The following is a 20,587-nucleotide window of genomic DNA, read 5'->3' as shown; positions in this document are numbered from 1 at the left end:
AAAGGACATGTGCTTCCACAGGATGATTTTCATCATCACTGTTGAACCTGGATGACAGCACTGGTCAGTGTTATAAAAAATGGTTGGTGGTTTGGGTTTTGCAGTTTTGATTATGGGCTTCTACCCAATAGCCTTTTTTGCCCTGTGCTGAGAGAGGAAGTCAGAGAGTGGCTTGGCTTTTTTGTTCCCAAAACACCACATGAAAATCCCAAACTTAGGTAGTTTATATATAGAAAAATAAGAATATCTCCTCCTACATCTCACTTGACATTGAGGAGGAGGAAAAATGAAGTTCACCAGTCACTTGGGATGTGCCTTTCCTGTGTGTTCTGCCAAAGCCTAGAGGATAAAGGCAGAAGGCAGTTTTTTATTCTTCAGATAATAGGATCTTAGTCACACATCTTAGTGGGTTAATAAGATTTTTATGTTGGATTGTAATATCCTTTGACTTTCCCCTCCTTTTGAGGTAGCTTCTTGATAAAATATGTGCCAGGGGAAAGAGGAGATATGAGGTGCAAGTTACTGCCCTGCCCCCTAACTTCTAAGAGATGAACCCTCTGCAGCAGCCAGACATGTACCTTTCTTTTTCTTTTATTAGTTAAGAGGCAGTGAACATGCTTAAAAACTATAGCAAAGGAAATGCAAGACTCAAATTTGAAGGGGAGGAGAAGATGTAGAGAGCAATAAATGAATGTCTTAATGTGTATTAGTCTATGTATTGTCTTATATATATTAGTTAAAAATAGTACGGCAGATTACAAGATGGAATAATTAGCTTCTGTTGAACATTGTCATGATAGCCACAGTTTCGGTTTTTCTGTGGGAATGTGAACATGCAGCTTGAAGGTTTGTATGATCTCCTTCCTGAAGAAGTTTGCATCAGTGCTGTAGCTCAGTAGATGTTCCCAGTTTCTCGAAGTGTTGTTTTGCCGCAACAAATTCCATAAGGATCCTAGGTGGGAATGCAGCAACAGATGGGTGCAGCTTTCCAAGGTGAAAACCCCTTACACTGTTGTTATATTGATGCTTGTTCTTGTTGCTAGCCCTGCCCTGGCTTTGCTGTCAGAGTTGATGATACCCATGGGAGCTGTTTCATCTTAAACTGGTGGCTGTAAGTGATGGCAGTGTGAAAAAAAATAAATAATCTGTAATTCATGTTTTGATGACAGGATTTTTTGTGTCTGGTTGGTTTGTTTGTTTTTATCCCCCAAAAGAACTGGGAAATCTTACTTTGTATATATCTTCATTTAACAAGTTGTTTTGACTAAATGTTCTTCTCTTCACTAAAATGCAACAGTTTTCATTCTGACAGCATCAACCTGTTTTACAGAATATAGAGCCCCAGTGAGAATAGACCTTTAACAGCAATTTATATCCCAAGTCTGAAATGTGCACTTTATGCCTGCTATGATCCCTGGGTGCCTGTTATGGGATTACTCACATCTTTCTATCCTAAGTTTCTTTCCATAAACTAATGGAAACCCTTGAGTCTGAGGTTCAAGGAATACACTCAGATGAAGCATGGTTTAATAGCTCTTTGGGGAGAAAGAAATAAGGTGGGAAAGTGAAGAATTGATGATCTATTAACTGTTTAAATTTCCCACCTTGAATTATTGACAACATGTGACATTACAGCTTTACAAATGACTGTCTATAAACAGCTTGGAAAATATGACCTTTGCCTTGTAATTGGTCTCAAGATGCCTTCCAGCTTCATATAAACAGCTGCTGATGGCATATTTTGCTGCAGCTGGAGTGGGTGGAAGAATGCAGGAAGAATTTTCTTGTCTAATCAGTCATATATTATAATTTGTCAAATGACAAAATGTGCTCTGTGATGGTTGAAATGTCTCTGTTTGATACTGGGCTCATTCCTCTGGAGTTTTGGACTGATCTAATTTTCAGTAATAAAGACATGTAATGAGATAAGGTTAGCTGTCTTTACCTTCTGCCCTGTCTCTTTCTAGAGCAAGGAGACACTAGAAAGCCCTGTGTTACTCTTAATTCCTGTTTCCTGAGACCAGTGAGTCCAAGCTGAATGGATGGTTTTTCCTGTTTGTCCATGGCAAAGCAAGTGCACTAAATTCTTACTTCGTGGTGGTGTTCATGTGATTAACACACAAAGTATTGTGCTGAATTTGGCCCTGAGATTTCTGCTGATTTGGGAGAAGCTGAGAACACAAGGACTTGATTTTTCATCTTCTCTTCTTATCACTGTTTAGGAGTAACAAGTCACCAGGTTGGTGTTGGCAGACAAAGAGCTCATAAGGCACTTCTCATAAGGCACTTTCTGAACCTCAGGCCTGAGCCAAAATAATTTTAAATTTTACTCCATTAATAGGGGGTTGCCCTTAGATGAGACCTACCAAGTTAGTCAATGGAGTGATGCATTTTATTATCATTTGTTAGTGTAAGATGCATAGGGAATCATAGAGAGTGTTTTTGGATGAACAGGTGTTTGGAAGAATAGATGTCCCCAACACAGTGCAGCAAAAGACTGTGCAAAATAAAAATTAGCTCTACACCAGACCTGCTTGTTTTCTCACTTTCTGGGAAACATACCTTGTGTCTTTTAATGTAGTGTTGTTCATCACTGACTAAAGATCAGTCCAAAAAGTCTATGCTTCCATCTGTGTGGATGCAAAATCCAGTAGGATTGCAAGAAGGGAAATAGAAAGCTTTGGCTCAGGTCCTCTTAGAGCTAGACAAGGGTGGAAGCTGTGACTTAACAGAGTAGGTCAGGACCTTTTGAAGCCCTCTCTTCCTCTCTTAGAGGACAGGGAAGAATGATTTCAAGAGTGAGGACCAAGAGGCTCATCAGGATAAATGTTCCCACCCTGCCTCCTGCAACAAATTCTCCTGAACTCTGCATCCTGATGTTTGTAATAAAACCAACTTACATCACAGAGCTCTTGTAAGGAGTGATCGATTAATGTTTTCAGGGCACTTTTGGGACCTAAAGGCAAAAGGCACCTTATGGTCTTAAGTTTCACTACCCCTGCTGCCCCAGGATGTAAAGTTTTACTTTAAAGATCCAATTTCTTCCCTGGAGTGGGAGGGAGGCAGTCTATTATTCAAGGATATCATCCTTATCTTTGTTGTAGTTGCCTTGTGGCCATGCAACATCACTCAATAATACTGTCAAGTATTATCTTTTGCTTGTGCCAGTGTGCTAAGCAGTGATTTATTGCTTGAATACACATTGCTTTCATGAAAGTGATTTGTTGAAACAATGGTAAAGTGCTAAATAAATTATTCATTGAATGCTAATTTTTCACTTTTATATTCTGTAGTGAGCTCCAGAATAAACAATCTGGGTGTTGTTTATAAATGCCAGGTTTTTGATTGTGTGCATCCCCCACCCCCAGTTTTTCCCCCCTAGGACATGGTTCTTTTCCAAAGGATGAGTATCTTCAGCCTTTCTTACCTTGGTTGCTTTTTGGGCTACTTTTCCTCTTCATGCTTTTTTCAGGTAGAGTTGGGTGAATTATTTCCAAGGAGAGGCTTGGAATACTGGTTTGGGAAAAACTGTGTGTTTGGAGATCATGGGCATTTTTAAACCCTTTAGGAACTTCTGGGCCTTAACCAGAAAAGGCACCACCAGAAACAGGGCTTGCAAAGTAGGATCCTAGTGGCTGACTGGCATGTTTTCATAAGTCTTTTTTGCATATTCCCTCTTTTTCTGAGTGTTGTGTGCTGCTGTCTTTTAGCTGCCACTGGCTATGCTGCAAGTCCTAGTTTGCACATGAGATCAGGTGTCTGAGAAACTCCTCAGCAGCAAGTTTTTACTTGTAGATCTGCTGGCTTTCCTACTTTACTTCCAAAAAAGGTTCTCAGCACTTGAAATCTTTGTCCCCTGGCAAAGCCTGGAGCCTCTGGAATGTGTCTGGGTGTTTCAGTAGTGAGCCAGGAGCAGGCCAGGCACAGAGCAGCAAAGTGCTTTTTTCCACTTGACCCTTCCACCCTTTCTGGGTGTCCACTCCAAATCACTGGCAGTGACTGCATGTTTAAGCACAAGCTGCTGACTGCCAGTGAATATAATGGGGTGTAAGAGAAGAATTTTCTTTCCAAGTAGTTTAGGGCTTTTCCCTTCTCTGGTCTTAATTCTGAAATAATCCCCTAAAGGCCTATGTGGGTATTTGGTGAAATGAATAAACAGAAGACTACGTTTCCCTCTTGAAACATGCACAGAGTTCTCATGCTAATGGCTTTTAAGCATCAATGCAATTATAGTGTGTAATCAATTCTCTCTATACCAGCTTTTGTCTTCTGAAATTAAACCCTGTCTCTTTCATAATTATTTGCCTTTGTATTAAAACTTTTCAAGATTACAGGATGTCTATTCCATTGTTTTTGTCCTCCTTCCCATCTTTCTTTCCTGATTCTGCCACTGGAAGAAATTTGTTTATTACATTTTCTTAGAAACCTGAGTATCTCTGTTTTTTTTATTTCCTACAATAATTTGCTCGCTAGATTTTCCTTTTGCTCCTTTTAATTTATTTGGTTTGTGTTTGGTTCTTTGGTTTAGTTAATCATGTTTGGAGCTGCTAAGAAATATTTCCATGAAGCAGATTCTTATTGAATGAAAGAGGAATTAGTGAAAAGGGATTTCAGTGTGGAAAAAAAAAGGACTCAGAGCAGGGAATTAATTCTACTTTAGAAGCTAATCAGCATGTTAGTGGCCAAGGTGTTTTTCTGCAATGTGATAGGCCTAGGTTTGGGTCCTTTTCAAAGCCAGGAAAAGCAGTAACTCAGTGTCTTGACCTTTGGGTTTTAGCTATTACAGTCTCCTTCTCTCTGCTTTGGTGGTAATATTTTAAATTCTTTTCAGACTGTAACAAATTCCTGTTTCATCCTGATGAGAAGCATGAAGACTGGAGCTATCTTTAAAAGGTTTTAGGGAGAAAGATGCTGCATTTAGCCTCTCTTTATAATAATTTGTGTTGCTGTCTATACTAAAAGTTGTCACCATGCCAGGGACCCCTGTAAGCTGAGTGTAATAGAAACTGCCATACATCTTGTTCTGCTGATTGAATTATACAAGATTAAGAAAGGAAATACTGGTATCTGTATTTGGCAAACGTTGAATTTCTGGCCAACAGGTGGTTTTTACAGATGCCAAAAATAGCAATAACTATAACAAATTGATATAAGTTTGAGTCCTAAAGCTACCTATGATAGCTATAAGAACAAAATAATTTACCATATTCTCTCTTTAAATGTGGCTAAAATTGTATACCTGGGAAAACTTGCACTAACATTGCTACATATACTTTTATTTAATTGACTTCAATGCACCTTTTTTTCCCTCAACTTCTGTCTCCCCTTGAGCTTATAGTAAATTTTTGTATCCACAAAATGCAGTGGGAAGGAACTTCCCTACTTATATATATGTAATAGTTTTAACCTCCCAGGTTAGCTTGTTCCTGTATGCTGAAAAGTAGTGAATAATAAATTCAGTACACTTGCGACTTTTCAGATGTCTTTCATATCTCCTTTGTCTCTTTCTTGGATTGATAGTTGGAGTAATTTCTCACTAAAAAAAGGTCATTCCACATCTTTGATCATCCTTGATTGCTCTCACTGATCCTTTTATTATTAGGCACAATAGTCACAATAGTTTTTGAATTAGGAAGAGTTTAATCTGCTGACTTATGGAAGTTATTAAAGGGAAGAGCCACCCTCTACATGGACAATTTTTAATGCTTTCCCTCTAAACTTCTGTCTCTTGTTCCACAGGTGGGTTAGTGGGCAATACCAGGCCTTTTTTCCTGTTCATTGATGGCTGAAAAAAAAGGAAAGAATTTCACCTTATGGGTTCTTTGTAACAGAGACTGGTGAAATGGAGATTTGGTGGTTTAGCTGTATAACTCTCTGGTTGTCCTCCTCTGTCTTTGCACCCCTATTGATGTGCAGACCATGTGGAAAGCAAATCACAAAAGTCTTCATGACTCCATAGTTCTTGCTACTTGAGTGCTTGGTAGAGTCCCTGATACTGCTGGCTGGTATAAAATTGCTAAAAATAATATGAAGAACAAGATTGGTACAAGTAATTTGCCTCAAATATGAGTTCTCTCAAATTTTCTTTTTTTTCATGAGCAACCTGTAAAATTCTCAGTGAATTATTCAAGTTTATTTGTGAATTTATTTGGAAACATTTCCTCACATAGGTGTTTCACTGAGCGGTTCATTGAGAATATTCCTGTGTTCTGGTTGTGTTACTTACAGTCCCAGGGTTCTGGGTGATATTGGGAAAGTAGAGATGAAGGGAACAGATAGGTGCCAAATTATTTCCAGTTTTTGAATGTGCAAACTCTCAAACATGACAGCCTGAGAATGATGGTTTATTGACTCATAATGCATAGAAAAGCTTCAAGTCCTTTAGTTTCCCACTCAATTATAGCAGACCAGCAAGCTCGTGAAAACTTAATTTAGTGCTTCTTTGTTATTGACTTATGTTCCTGTTAAGTAGGCGATGGAAGGGATCTCTTGAGTTTAATAAGGGATTCATGGATCACTGCACAATGAGGTGTACTTAAACTGTCTTGATTGTGCCTGGATATTTGTTTCTCTCTCCCCAATTAGAAGACAGCGTGACTGTTTCATCAGGAGAGTCATGAAAATATAGTTACACCATTAAATCTAGCTACCATTTTTTACATAGCTGTATGTAAAATGTTACAGTGCTTTATTAAATATTAGTCACACTGCAGGCTGCCTGTCTCTGTGTGAGGCAGTGCCTGTGACTAAACCTTTCCAGCTGGTAACAGCAGAGCAGCCAAGCTGCAGATGGGGTGTGTTGAGTTCCAGCAGCCCTGCATGTGTTGCATGCTCCTTGCATGAGTGAAAAGCACCACAGGAGAAGAAGACTGTGGCAGCTGCTCTTTCCTCAAGCTGTGGCACATCCTGAAGATCAGCTGATAGTGCAGAGTGTGCAGCTGGCACATGACTGAAAGTAGATGCTTTCTGCTGTATTATTAATTCTGGTACAGAACCCAAGCTGGAGTTAAGACCTAGCTCAGTTCTCTTATGCTGGAAATTAATGTGCTCTCAAGGCATAGAAAATAGCAGCTTGAGATGTTAAAATCCATGGTTCTGGCTAAGGAATCAGGACAGAATAATGTCCTGAAGGTTTTCCTTGGGTTGGGAGGGTGGTGGGGTGCAGGAGAACCTTTTTTTTTTTTTAACTCCTGGGATTTCATCAGTCAAAAGGAGATGTCTGATCACCACATCTATAGTCCTCACAAGAAACTGCTTCAGAAAGCTGCTGTAAGTGGCTAGCAATCAAGTACTAGAAATATTTTATCAAATATACCATGTCCAAATGATTTCAACAAAATGTTGATGCGCGGTCTGTGCACAACTCATGCTGAGAGCTGATGGTGTGCAAGACAGGAAAGTAGACTAATAAATATTTGGGTTTTAGTGCTGTGGATTATCCCAGGACAGCTGCAGCCTTGTCTGAAATGCATGCAAAAATATATGTAAAGCATGAAAGTCTGAAAACACTAAAGCAGAAGTTCTGGTTTGGTTCTGGTTTTGCCTTCATAAGCAAAGTCTATTGTGGGTTGAAATCAGTGTCTGAATCCTGTAGGAATCAAGGTCCCCTTGGGTCCAGCTTTCTGGCACAGGGTTAGTTCAATCTACAGGTAACAATGTAAAATTCAGGGCCCAAGAAGCTACAGTGAGCACCTTTAGAAATTTGATCATGGTGTTCTGTTTGAAAAAATTTCTATCACTGCAAAGCCATGAAAGTTTGTTGTGAATTTAGACCCTGTTGTGCTGTGTAAGGTGGAGAGCACTGAGAGGACCTGGGGATGATGACAGGAATACTTCTGTTAAAATGTGTTGAAGATAAGAGCTCTGTTGGTGTAAATGAACTTGATTTAGATTATCACAGACCGTGTTGTGTGGTGGGTCTTTAATAATGGTGATCAGACCTCAAATACAGTGATTGCTGTAGTCCATGTCCTTTTTTAGCTGAGCTTGAATGAGCATGGACACCTTTTGGCCAGTACTGGTGTTGCATTCCCAGGAACAAACCTGCCATGGTCAATGGGTGCTGGGAGTGTTACAGTGCCTGACCCAGTGTGCTGGGAGCTCCTCAGTGCTGCTTTCTGTGGCAGTGTTGGCTGATTTGCTTTGAGGACACACATCATGAGCCCAGATGAATTACAGTGGCACAGAGTGCAGCCTGTTGCTTCCTTCCCAGTGACGTATGAACCTGATCAGTAGCAGAGTGCAGATTTCTTGGCCAGCCAGTTCAGCACTGTTTGATGAGAGAAGTATTTTTTTTTTTTTTTTTTTTGCCAGGGAGAAAACCATTTAATTACATTTGGAACTTGTACTGTGGTAAAGGACAAGCTCTGGCCCATATCCCGAGGGAGCCTTGCTAGAAGTATTTACAGAGTAGTTGAAAACAGGGTCAAGACAAAGATCTAAGCCGGTTGGAAACTTGGGTCAGAAGTGCCAGGAAGTGTACAGTGAGATAGCATAGATCACTTGGTCATAAGCCAAAGTCGGTCTGGGAAAAATTTAGCCATGGTTACCCTAGAATTTCTGCTGTGATAGCAAAGATCTTCCTAGGGCCTAATCTAGCAAGATCACAGACCAATCTCTTCTGCCCAGCCACTGACTTATGTTTTGAAATCTGTTCAAAACATCTTCACATCTCAAGTTTTAAAAAGCAGTTAGAGGTCAGGATTGTTTAACAAAATATAGGGTTTTTGAAAACGTTCTTATGGTTTGAAGAAAACCATGATGGTGTCCAAGGTGTGAATGCCTTTTCTTTCCTTTGGGAGATGGTGAGCCAGGTTTAAGCACCTCCTTTGTCAGTCTTCCCAGGTATCTGTTCTTGTGTTTTGTCTGGGTAACTAAACCCATTTTTAATGCTCTGTCTCTTGGTAGGTGCAATCATTTTGGGATGTAGTAAACCCAGGATCAGATATCTTTTGCTCTGAACTGTCAGTGCAGAAGTGATAAAGTTTTGTTTCTCCTTCTCTTTCCCACCTGCTATGGCAGAATAATCCACTTCAAGTGCTGATCCTAATGAATAACAGACTTTCTGAAGCCTTGTACTTCTATGCAAGAGGAAGGGTTATCTGTATTCACAGCAGAGCTGGAATAAGATTGAATTTTTAGTTCCTTTTCATTCTATTTCTAGTTTGCTTGGTTTTTTTCTTCTTGCTCTTGTTAGCTTGCATTGATTGGTAAGTGGTAAAAAAGGGAGAAAAACACACAGTCCCAGAAAGCAAAAACAAAGCAAAAAATGAAGAAAAGGCGAGAGACTATTTTCATTTCATTACTGTGCTTCTTCACAGCCCCTATTCTGACATTTAGAACAACATAATATGCATGTCTCTGTTCATTAGGTTCCTCAGTACTACACAGTGACAGCCACAGAGGGTGGGGGAGAAAAAGAAACAATCTTAAACATGAACTAACCTTTGCAGGCTAAATAACAAAGACATGAGAACAGCAAAGAAGAAAAATTATTTCTGAAAAAGTAAATATATCTGAAATCATGGCCTTGCATAGGTTACTCAACTATCATTACAAAGGGGGGGGGAAAGAATAGTAGCCTCTAGGGCAGAAATAGCTAATTTTCTGCTGAATGATTTGTTTTGCACATATATGTTTGAGCAGATCTATTACTGGTATTTGAACCACAGTGACACAAGGAGACTGCTGAAACCATGGATAATCTTGAAGACATTTGGAAGCTGATACAGATTCTCAAAAATTAAAAAGCTTCCAATAGAAAGAGCTTTTACATGTTGTTGAAGTAGTGTACCTATTCAAAGGATAATAGTTCCTGCACCAAGTGCAGATATCAAAGCTGTTAATCCAGAACCTGGTGCATGTGTCTGCCACAGCATGGTGTCAAATACAAATCTTGAAAATGTTAAATGCTAAGATTTTCTCCTAAATCTACCAGGAAGTCAGGATATAGCAATATTGCTTAGGGTTCTTGATGTAGCTAGTCAGGAGCTGACATGCATGTTTGGATGGGTCCAGGGATGCCTCTGCAGAAGGACTGTTAGAGCTAGATCAAAAAGAATTGTGATGGAATGCAGCTGGCTTTCTTCCCCCATCAGTTCCAAGACTGCAGAACTTTAAGATTGTGTGGGTTTTACTGAAATTTATCGAGGAAGCAAAAAGAACAAAAGAGACATTCCAGCCCTCTGGAGGGGAAATATTTTGATTTCTTCTACTGGCACTTTTAATTTTTTTTTCATTCCATATTCTTTTTGGGATGTCAATTACAATTTTTCTCCACTCAAATGATGAGATTAAAATTCTCAATGGAGTTTTCTTTCATGGCTGTTTTAAGATTTGTAAATTTTCCTCACTTGGGAAAATATAAAAATCTGAGTATTTTATGAAAAATAATTCTCAGTCTATTTAGCACCAGTAATTACACACTCCTGATCTTAGTATTCCATAAAATTAGCATGATTCCAATTCTGGGATTTTACAGTTTCTTGATTCTTGTATGATCTTCCCCAAGAGTACATCAGCCGGTGGCAAGGAACAGGGATGAAAAAAATCACACTGCTTTTCCTGTTTATTCTTCCCCATATCTATGCCTGCTTTCTTCAGGTCTGCTTCTAAGACTACCAGATGTCAAAATATTAATTGGGGGAAACATTCATTAGTCACTTCTGTCTCTGTTACCTCTGGCAAGCAGAGCAGGAGAGGAGAAAACAGGAGTTGGAAGGAGATGTAAGGAGCTGTGCAGCTGCTTTGCAGGTCCCAGGGAGGCTCAGAGCCAGGGTATGTGCAGCTCCCACATGATGTCTCCACACAGGAGTGGAGTTCACAGCTACCTTTCATTGGGCTGGTGTTCAGAAAGGCTTTATGTGCACATCCCATCCCCTTCTTTGGTCTTCCCCCCTTGGTTTTTATTTACTTGCTGAGTAGGGGGATTTGCAGACCTGTCCAGAGGGTGCTGTGAGAGGTGGCAGTGACCCAGCCCTGGATCTGGAGCTGACAGCTGCCCTGCTGTCATTGATAAGCATTCCTGGCAGGGTGGGGATGGAAATACAGGATTTACAAAGCCCTTGATTGGCATTAGCCCTGGTGAAAAATATGTGCCACCCCAGCTCTGGCTTCTGCCTTGGCTGGTGCTTCCCACCTTGGCTCCCTCTTCACAGAGGGACCTGCCAGGAGAGAGGGAAGCTCTTTTCTGCCAGCACTGGGGTTTTGGGGAGCAGAGGGGATATCCATGTCAGGGTGCCCTGGGGAGCAGAGGGGGATTGTGGCTGCTGTGTGTTTCCCCATGAGCTGCACGTGACTCGTGTCCATGCAGGTAGGAAGTGCTTTGGGCAGCCTTTCTCCATGCTGGGAGTGATTTAGGAGTCGTGCTGTAGAAAGAGATGTCAGAGCTGTGTTCTCTGCCCCCTGTACTGCTCTTCCTGCTGTCTCGTGTGTGTGTGTGTATTGGAAGGAGATAATTACTATTGTGGCTGTTTCAGGGTGTGTAGGAGGTAGATGTGCCTTTGGCTTTGGAAAAGGCAGTGGTGAGGTCTGTCCCTCCCCTTGTGGCAATTCTGTGCCATGCTGGTGCCAGCTGGCATTGGGCTGATGGGCACAGAACTTCTGCAGTCCTTTGCTGCTCAGCTAAATTGATCGAACAATTTTATCAAGGAACCAGGGGGACCGTGTGTCTGTGAGCCTCATTTCTGAGGAACCCAGGCTGAAAATAAGAGGTATATAGATCAGAGGTTTTGTCAGATAAGAGCTGGGTCTCTAATTTACTGTGGTTTTAATGGGATAGGGAGGAGGATAAGATATACAGTGAGCTGGCAGGGAGACATGCAAAATAAATTAGTAGCAATAATAATGGTCTGGTAGTTTGTCCCAAATGTAGATCTTGTTAAAGAAGCCCATCATCTTGAAAGTCAGAAATAAGTTTTTAAAGACACTAACAAAAGAGCAGGCTGAAATCTTTTGCTGCAAATTCTTTTTGCTAAAATTGCTTTCCTCCCCCTGGTAAGATAATTTTATTCTAGAAGTGTCTGCTTTGGCAGGAGGGAAAAACTCTTTATCAAAAGAGCTCATAAAAGTCATAGACTTGGAAACACTTCCATTCTGGCTAAACCTAAAACTTTTCAGTGAAGTTATAGAAGCATTGGTGGTCAGAGATATTTGAAGGTCCTCAGTTCAACCTCTTTCTCAAAGCAGTGTTATCACCAGCTATAGATCAGGTCAGCCATGACTTTGTCTAGCCAGATGTTAAAAAACTCCAAGAATGGAGGATTTACAGGATGAACTACATACCCTTATTGAAATTTTTCCTGATGTCCAGTCAGTCTGTTGGTGATCATTTTCTTGTGTCAAATCACCTGCTGCAACCAGAAAGTGCTTGACTGGAGACAAGCCAGTAGGTTATCTGTGCACCACAGCTATGAAAAGGTTCAGCAGCTTCAGTGTCTGTGAAACAGAGCAGAAAATAGCCACTATTTCTACTGCATACAAGATCTCCTCTTGTATCCTGAAACTGTCTAGATCTGAACTTATTCCCACTGCTCTCTGCCTCCTGGGGTTAAGGGAAGAACCTGTTGGTGATGTCATGCAGAGGAACTGAACAAAAAAAAAGGTCCAAGAAAAGGCTCAACATCCATCTCTGCAAATTCTTTCCATGTCAGTTTAAGCAATTGCTTTTAACAATTCATTCAATTATGTTAAGCACCCATTAAAGGAGTCCTAAGCCCTCCCTGGGGTCACTTCAGTTCTGTGAGATTGTAATTGTTTGAGACTAACCATGATTTCTTCTTTTGCCTTTAGGTAATTCTAATTCTGACAAAGCTGTATGACTACAACCTGGGAAGCATCACAGAGAGCTCTCTTTGGAGGTATGGAGATAAATTGAGTTAATAATTACCACCTTTCGTAAATAGGAAAAGCCTGATACAATTCTTTTATTGAATTTAATTAGATTTCTTTAAAAGTGCTGGAAGGTTTCTAGCTAAACCTTCTCTCACTCCTGTCCTTTCATACTCTAGGACAAAAAGGCTGAAGTCTCATTGTCTTGTTTCAGCCAGATAAGGCACTTCTCAGATATTCTGTCTGTTGATTTCACCTTTCCCATCTTATTCAGATTGAAATCAATCAATTGGTGTACTTTTGGGACAACTGAACAGCCCAAAGTTCTTGTTTATAATGAAGGATCTCATGGCTGGTCTGCCCAAATGATCCTTAAGAAAAGCCAGGGTTGCTGAGGCTGGGGGAGCACCTATGAGTGATAGATTAGAGTGTTAGTCTGTTGATTAGAACTGATGCGATTAGCACTAGATAATTAATTTCCACTTGTGTGAACCAATTCATAAGGGAGTGTTTTGAGACTTTCATTATTTAAAAGCATACCATGTACTATGTGAACCAAAGGGAAGAGCTGGGCCATGAACAGTTTCTTAAGGCAGTTATTTGGATTCAATGTGAGCAGATGGTGCCTGGTTTTATTTCCCTGAAAAATTAACCCAAGAGCTGTTTCCTCTTTCACGTGGCCCTGGTACTACTTCCATAAGCTGAAAGGGTGGTTTTCTCATAGTTTCATCTATGAAACTCTGGTGGGAAGCTTAGGAGTTTTATATGCAGGTCACTGATGAAGGTGGATAGGCTGCTGGCAGGATAGAAGAAAACTTGGGGTATTTCAAACCTCTTGTTGGAGTGAATTTGTTTTGATAAACTTATATAGGAAAGAGGTTTTCTTTTGTAAGGGAGAGTTTTGGGGCAGAAGTAGAACAAATAAAGTTTTTGCTGAGGAGCTGAGTGGGTTTTAATAGAATGATAGAGGAAGGGAATTGACACGAAGTGCATTCTGAACTCAGGCTATTGCTTCACACACTGGCCTGAAAAAATAAAACTAAAATCAAACAGACTAAAACCTTAAAAACACAATTTCTAGGAGTAACAGTAACAGGGATGCTCATAAGAATGAGTATTTTGTGGGGTTGAATAAATGGTTTTTCATACCATTATGGGTGGTTAATCAGTCTTTTCATGCACCTTGCTGCCATGACTTTCTATTCCTTTGTCTTTACTATGGTGTATGCACACCTAAAGGGTCTTTCAGGGCTGTGGTTTTGGCCATGTTTTTCTACAGGGAGTTTGTGCCAGATTGTTTAATTTCTCAGTGGTTTTGAAAAAGAATATGCATAAATACGAAAAACATTTTCATTTTCTCTGACTACCTAAACCATTTCACCATGAGAAGTACTCACCTCTCCTTTGTCAGTCATTGCTGAAGTTATGGCATTTCAGCATGCAAAGGCACCTCCTTCCCCATTGCTGACAGTGCTGAAGATCTGCTTCTGTGATGCAGGACTGTGTTGAGGTACTATTTTCTGACTGAAACCAGGACAGCCACATCAGAGTGGAAGGCACAGTTCCTGATGAGATGTATGAATGCAGCACAAAATTGTGCTGATGGCCTTGTGCTCTTTTCTGTTTCTGGTTTCTCTGGAGCATTCCACAATGGCATAAAATTTTGCCCTGATTAAGAAGGGAGGGACTGTGTGGATGTCACTGGAGGATGTAACAGATAGCTGGGACCCCAGCAGTGTTGCAGCCCTAGACTGAGTGCAGGGCACTTTTCCTGACCTCAGTTCTAATCTCAGAATGTGATTAACAACATAAAAATAGCATGATTGTTTCCTCTAGTCTGGGATTCTATCACCAAAAACTGCCTGATAAAACATAAAAATTGGAGTATTTTATGAAAAATAATTCTCAATCTATTTAGCACCAGTAATTACACACTCCTGATCTTAGTATTCCATAAAATTAGCCTGATTCTAATTCTGGGATTTTACAGTTTCTTGATTCTTGTATGATCTTCCCCAAGAGTACATCAGCCGGTGGCAAGGAACAGGGATGAAAAAAACCACACTGCTTTTCCTGTTTATTCTTCCCAATATCTATGCCTGCTTTCTTCAGGTCTGCTTCTAAGACTACCAGATGTCAAAATATTAATTGGGGGAAACATTCATTAGTCACTTCTGTCTCTGTTACCTCTGGCAAGCAGAGCACGAGAGGGACAAGAGTTGAAAACAGGACTTGGAAGGAGATGTAAGGAGCTGTGCAGCTGCTTTGCAGGTCCCAGGGAGGCTCAAAGCTGAGGACATGTGCAGCTCCCACATGATGTCCCCAAACAGGCTGGCACCAAGACCATATGAAAATGATTATCATATCTGATCTTCCTTTCTGTATTATAGTAGCATTCATTCTTAAGTTTTAAATTACCCTCAGCCTTCAGGGTAAGGTGTATGAGGAGCTGAATAATTTTTTGTTTTAGTATATACCAGAGGATTAATATTCCATGAGCTGACCTTCTCAATATCTTTTGGAGTGTGTTAAAATTTTTAGTACCTGTGACATCTTAGAACAAGGAATTCCAGAAATTATTTGAGGAACCACTTGTCTTACTTTGAACCCCTCAGCTTGGCACATGTCACTTATCAGGAGTTGATTGCATTTATATGGCCAACCATCCAGAATCCCTGGGAAGTGCTTTTCACTGGGAAATGCTGGAGAACCACAATCAACCCACTTGTCTTTGCAGTGCTCCATTATTTGTGGTTGGCCCTTAAGTGCTCATGAATGCTCTGGAAGCTGCCAGTTCACTTCCTTGGATTTTCCTCTCTCCTGTTACCTTAAGCAAGCCCGTGCTGGTTACACTGTGCTCTGTCCTGAGTCTGGCTTTGCTGTTAGATCCCCCCTTACAATGCAGCCATGCCTTCAGTTCACTGGTAAATATGCTTATCAAAATCCCAGGACAGCTTCTCTGTCCCTAATGTGATGGAAAGGAATGGCAAGGTGGGCATATCTTATTTTTCTGTGTACCTGAAAGAGGTTATTAGCTGTTGCTCCTCCTGGCTGCTTAAGCGACATGTTAATTTAAATCTCCCTGCTTCTTTGAAAAGGATAGAACAAAAATAGGTTTGAGAGAAGGTGTGAAACATATCTTGCAGTGTATTTCATGCCTCTGGGTTTCATTCTGGGGAATGGAAGAGAACATCATCTCACGTCTGGTTTGCTTTCTGATATCAGGAGTTCTGTTTCTGAAGGATAGAGGGGAAAGGTAGTTCTGCAGGTACTCACAACTGAAGAGGATTCTGTCTTGAATACATGACAGAGGAATTCCACTTCTGCCTCCTGCGCTCTGCAGAGGCTGATGAGTGATCAGGGGCTGTAGAAGCATGTTACTGACACAGTAATTTGTGCAATAGCTGGTTATAAGTACATCTGGAATTCCAAAGTGTATTTGGGTGATTTAAGCATTCTTACTGATGGGACTGTAACCACCTATAACCCAACTATGCCATTGCCTACAGGATATCAATCTATCCTCTTTATAAACACATTACTTCCTGCTAGGATTAAGTTTCTTTATTTCTCAGCCAGTTTACTGGCTGCAGCACTAAGGGTTGGAGATCATCCTTCTAAAACTACCGACAAATTAAAAGGCCACTGGTGACAGACATGAAGGGAGAAAATACAGTAAGAGAAAAGAGACAGGAAGAATCTGTATAATCTTTAGATTGTTAAGGTTCTGTGTGCACTGAGCTTTGGATGGCAAGAGAGATGCTGCTTCTGTACATGATAAATGAAGTTTTGCATCAGGCTGGGCCTGACTTTAATTATACCATTATCATCTCAGCAGACTTTTTCCACAGTTTTAGTTGAGAACTTTTTATTTACTTTTTGTTATTCTTTTTATAGAAGAGAAAGTGGAGAAGGAAAGATTATCTGTCACTGAGCAATTAACTGAGTATATTGGATTTATTTCTCTTCCTCCCGTAGATATCTCTCAGATCAAAAAGCGGATTAAACTGTGAGAATTAGGAGAAGATGTTTTTACCACTGGAGTAAGATAAGCTTGCATTTCAAATAAATAAAAATGTCAGAATTGTGTGCACAGTATCCATGAGCTGTAGACAGCTGTGGGAGGACTAATCTTTTCCTGTTTGTGTAAATATGATGCTCTGGAAAGATGTGCATGAGTGACACTTTCCCTCAGGACCTTGAGAGGCTCTCAAGCCATGAGTGCTGCCATTCCCCTCTTTGCCTTCTTACTGCTCTGCATTTGGTCAGAAATGAGTCATTTCCTGGAACTTTGTATAAAAATAACAGTAATTAAACTTTCCTTTTCAGCCAGGAATTAGGAAGATGTAGCATTTGCTTAGTGTAAGAATATTTTACATCATAATCTGTTGCTGTGTTAGTTCTGAAAGTTATTGATGATAATCTTGACACTCCAACATTTTGCCTGAGCACTGAACTCCCCAGTTCAAGAGTGATTATCACTTCCTGCCCTTTACTGCTTCTAGTTTCTGCATTAAGGAAGCTTCAGCACATATGCCATAACAAAATCTCAAGGATGCTGAAAAATACTGATGTCTCATGTAGATCTAGATTTAATTTTCCATATGTAAAGCGGGGGTTGTTTATAGTTGCTAATTTTTTTTATTCTTGGAAAGCTAAAAATTGATCTGTTTCTAGCTTTTATATGGCCCTTTTATTTAACCTTGAACTGCTATTTTAACTCCTCCATCAGTTTACTTATCCATTCCTTCCACCACCATCACTGCACATCATGGTACAACTCTGTCCTGTCAAGAAGGGAATTTGGGTTGTAATCCAGAGAGGAGTCAGAGCTGACCCCAGCCCTGTGTCTTTAAATACCACAGGTGTTTTGAAGCCTCCCATGCTGATGTTTCTGCATTCAGTTTCCTGGCTCCTTTCCCTCTCTGCAGATGAAAACCATAACCACCCACAACTGTCGATGCATTTGTGGAGATTTTCTTCTCTGGACTAGAGAGTTTTTGGAACAGGAGACTTGAAAGTTTGTCTGTATTTGCTTACTTCCTTTATGGGGGATTTCTAGGTTATGTCTTTTATTGTATTTATCGTTCTCCTGGACCTTTTATGCAGCTTCTTTACTTCTGTTTTGCAGATTGAATGTTTTCAACTCACATTTATCTTCTCCCTGCTAAGCCACACTAATAAGGTCATAATGTGTGGCTTAGTGACACAGTGTGCTCTGCAACAGCAGATTAGGGTCTTTTAGCTGAAGTAGGAGGTAGGAGAAGCAAATGCATATGAGAGGAGCTGAAAAAGCGAGGGGAAGGAAAGTCTCATTAAGCACATTTTAGCCAGCAGTTTTGTGGGGAAAAGGAACTTGAAAAGAACTATTTGAAAGGCTTTTATCTATAAATACAGTGTCCCAGTTGCTCAGTGTAAGTCACTTTTCTTAAATGAATATCAGAGCTTGATAAATGCTGCTACATTATCTCCCATGGGCCTTTAGTGACATTGTAACAATGACATTTCCTTGTGTCTTTGCTTTAATCCTTTTTCCATTTTCTCCCCTGCAGACGTAGGAACCTCTGGCTGGTCTGTGTATAGATGCTGGAGGGTTTCTGGGAGAGGGAAGAATGGGTTTGCACACTCAGCTGTTCATGTAGGCAGCAGTAGCATTTTATGGTTTGATCACAGTGGGAGATCTGCCTGCACTGCAAGGGGCCTTGGAACATGAATCTTTATGCCCTGTGTGTGGAGCTCAGTGCAGCCTTTTTCCTGTGTGTGGGGACACTCTGTTCAGCCATCAGGACCCCTAGGGACCTAACAGCTTCTAGAAGGATCAATTTTTGTACCTAAGCGGGCTCATTTTACCCTGGTGACTAAGAGCAATAAAAAGTTCTAGCACAGTCCACTCTTCTACTTGGCCGCCAAAGTTTCCTTGGATGTTCTTTTTGTTATCAAAACCAGCTCCAATAAAGATGAAGGGTGGGGAGGGATACCTACCAACCAATAAAAAAAAAGTGCACCCAAACCCCCCCCCAAATGTTCTACCAGGAAACAACCCACAGCAGATGCTTAGTTTAGCAGGAAACTTAGGTTTTATTGAATTTTACCAGTTTTACATTCCCTAAAGAATAAGGCTGGTGAAACCATTGCATTTTGTGGCATATCATGTGTGTTTGTCTAATCAATCTCATGTAAGTTCTGCTTTGAATTATCTTGAAGAGTCATACTCTGATATTATGAAGGATCAGATTCAGTTGAGAATTTAGTGATGTGCTTCTCACTCCCTGGTCTGTGAGGATAAAATATTCAGCACTAATGATGATGTAAATTTATTAAGCCTATTAAAAATGTGTTCTCTGTTGCAGCCAGTCATGAAATGTAGGAGTGTTATCAAGTAAATCAGAAAGAATCCAAATCCATTTTCTGCATGAAAGAAACATGTAAATCAAGATAATGAATATTAATGCTGACATATATTAGCAATATACTGTAAATAACAAGTGCACCACGTTCATGCCACTTAAAAGGCATAAAGTGTTTCCATATACTTTGTCATTCTTACCCTGCAAATTAGATGATGAACTTCCATATCTGCTTCCTAGGCTGTACCTGTTTGCTCAAATGATGTTAGTAAAACATAACAGAAATATCTCTGGTTCTGGTCCACAGGGTTCATCCGTCTGCTGTGGCTGTGTAATAACTGCAGACAAGCTAGACTGGAGCTGATGTCTAGGGGGAAAGACAAACCACACAGTACTTACCAGTTCATAAACACAAAGTAAAACACCCTTTGTGTTCTGGTGTTTCCATTCCTGTCATATCTCTATGCAGTCATTTTGCAGAGCTGGCTAAAATTGTACTCATCTCTTCAGGGGGGTGTATCTACTTCTGATCACCAAAAGGAAAGAGTATATTTGGGGCTGAGCTTGGGTTAACAGTGAGATGCTTCAGTTGAAAGCATTATATAAGCTTGAGATCTAAACTCTAAGGTTTTCAGATCCAGGTCCCAAATATTTTTGTATCTGCACCTCAGGAATTATCCAGGCAAACAGTCAGAGCTTATTGTTACTGCAGAAGGAGCCAGGCATGTGTCATTAGGTCTTTCTTGGAGGACTTAGTGAAGCACCGGGAAAAGATGTGCTGTAAAATTGTATATTTAAATATGTATCAATGATGTGTTTGTTGTGCAGAATAAACTGACTACCATTTATCCTGAAACATAGTGGCTTACTTGGAACTATCCTTTTTTTCCCGATTTCTCTAACCTACCAAATAATAATTGGTCGAAATGGAAAAGCCCAAATAAATCTCACAATTCTTCAATTAATGCCTTCAACAATGGTAGCAAAGCTGGCTTTTGAGTCTGATGCTGCCAGTGGTTCCTGCGACAGTGGCTGCTGTGCTTATGGAGTGGGTTTTTTGTGTAAAGTAGGACATCAAGGCATGAGCTGTTCAGTAGGAAGGCACAGAGTTCTTTAGGAAGGCTGAAGCTGCCGGTTGAGACTCAGATCTGTGTGTGCACAGGATTGTTGGTGGATATTGTGCAGGTCACTGGACTGGCTCGGGCAAGGAAGGGTCACTTTGCCCTTGTCATTAGGCTGTACCATTTGATGAGGGCCTGTGTGTGCTCAGCACTGGGAAAGTTTGTGCTTGTGTGACAGGGACAGCCTGGGGGAGACTCAGTTTCTGGTGAGCAAGGAATTAATTTGCAGCTTGAGTTCCCCTTATGTAGGAGGAGACATGGGGGAATTCAGGAACTTTTCTCTCCTGGCTG

At 40.5% G+C, this 20,587-nt stretch overlaps 1 protein-coding gene across 3 annotated transcripts in view; it reads left to right on the top strand.

Moving 5' to 3' along the window:
* Positions 1-20,587, top strand: part of LOC135306784 (VPS10 domain-containing receptor SorCS1-like) — a 257,644-nt gene that overhangs the window by 69,580 nt on the left and 167,477 nt on the right. For all 3 annotated transcript variants that reach the window (XM_064431250.1, XM_064431251.1, XM_064431249.1), the window contains exon 2: positions 12,790-12,857. In XM_064431250.1, coding sequence (XP_064287320.1) covers positions 12,790-12,857 — 68 coding nt within the window. The remainder of the gene's footprint in view (positions 1-12,789; positions 12,858-20,587) is intronic.

Source organism: Passer domesticus, chromosome 8 (assembly GCF_036417665.1).
Source record: "Passer domesticus isolate bPasDom1 chromosome 8, bPasDom1.hap1, whole genome shotgun sequence".
Classification (NCBI taxonomy): Eukaryota; Metazoa; Chordata; class Aves; order Passeriformes; family Passeridae; genus Passer; species Passer domesticus.
The sequence above is the reverse complement of the archived record's forward strand: the minus strand, read 5'-3'. Positions and strand labels throughout refer to the sequence as shown.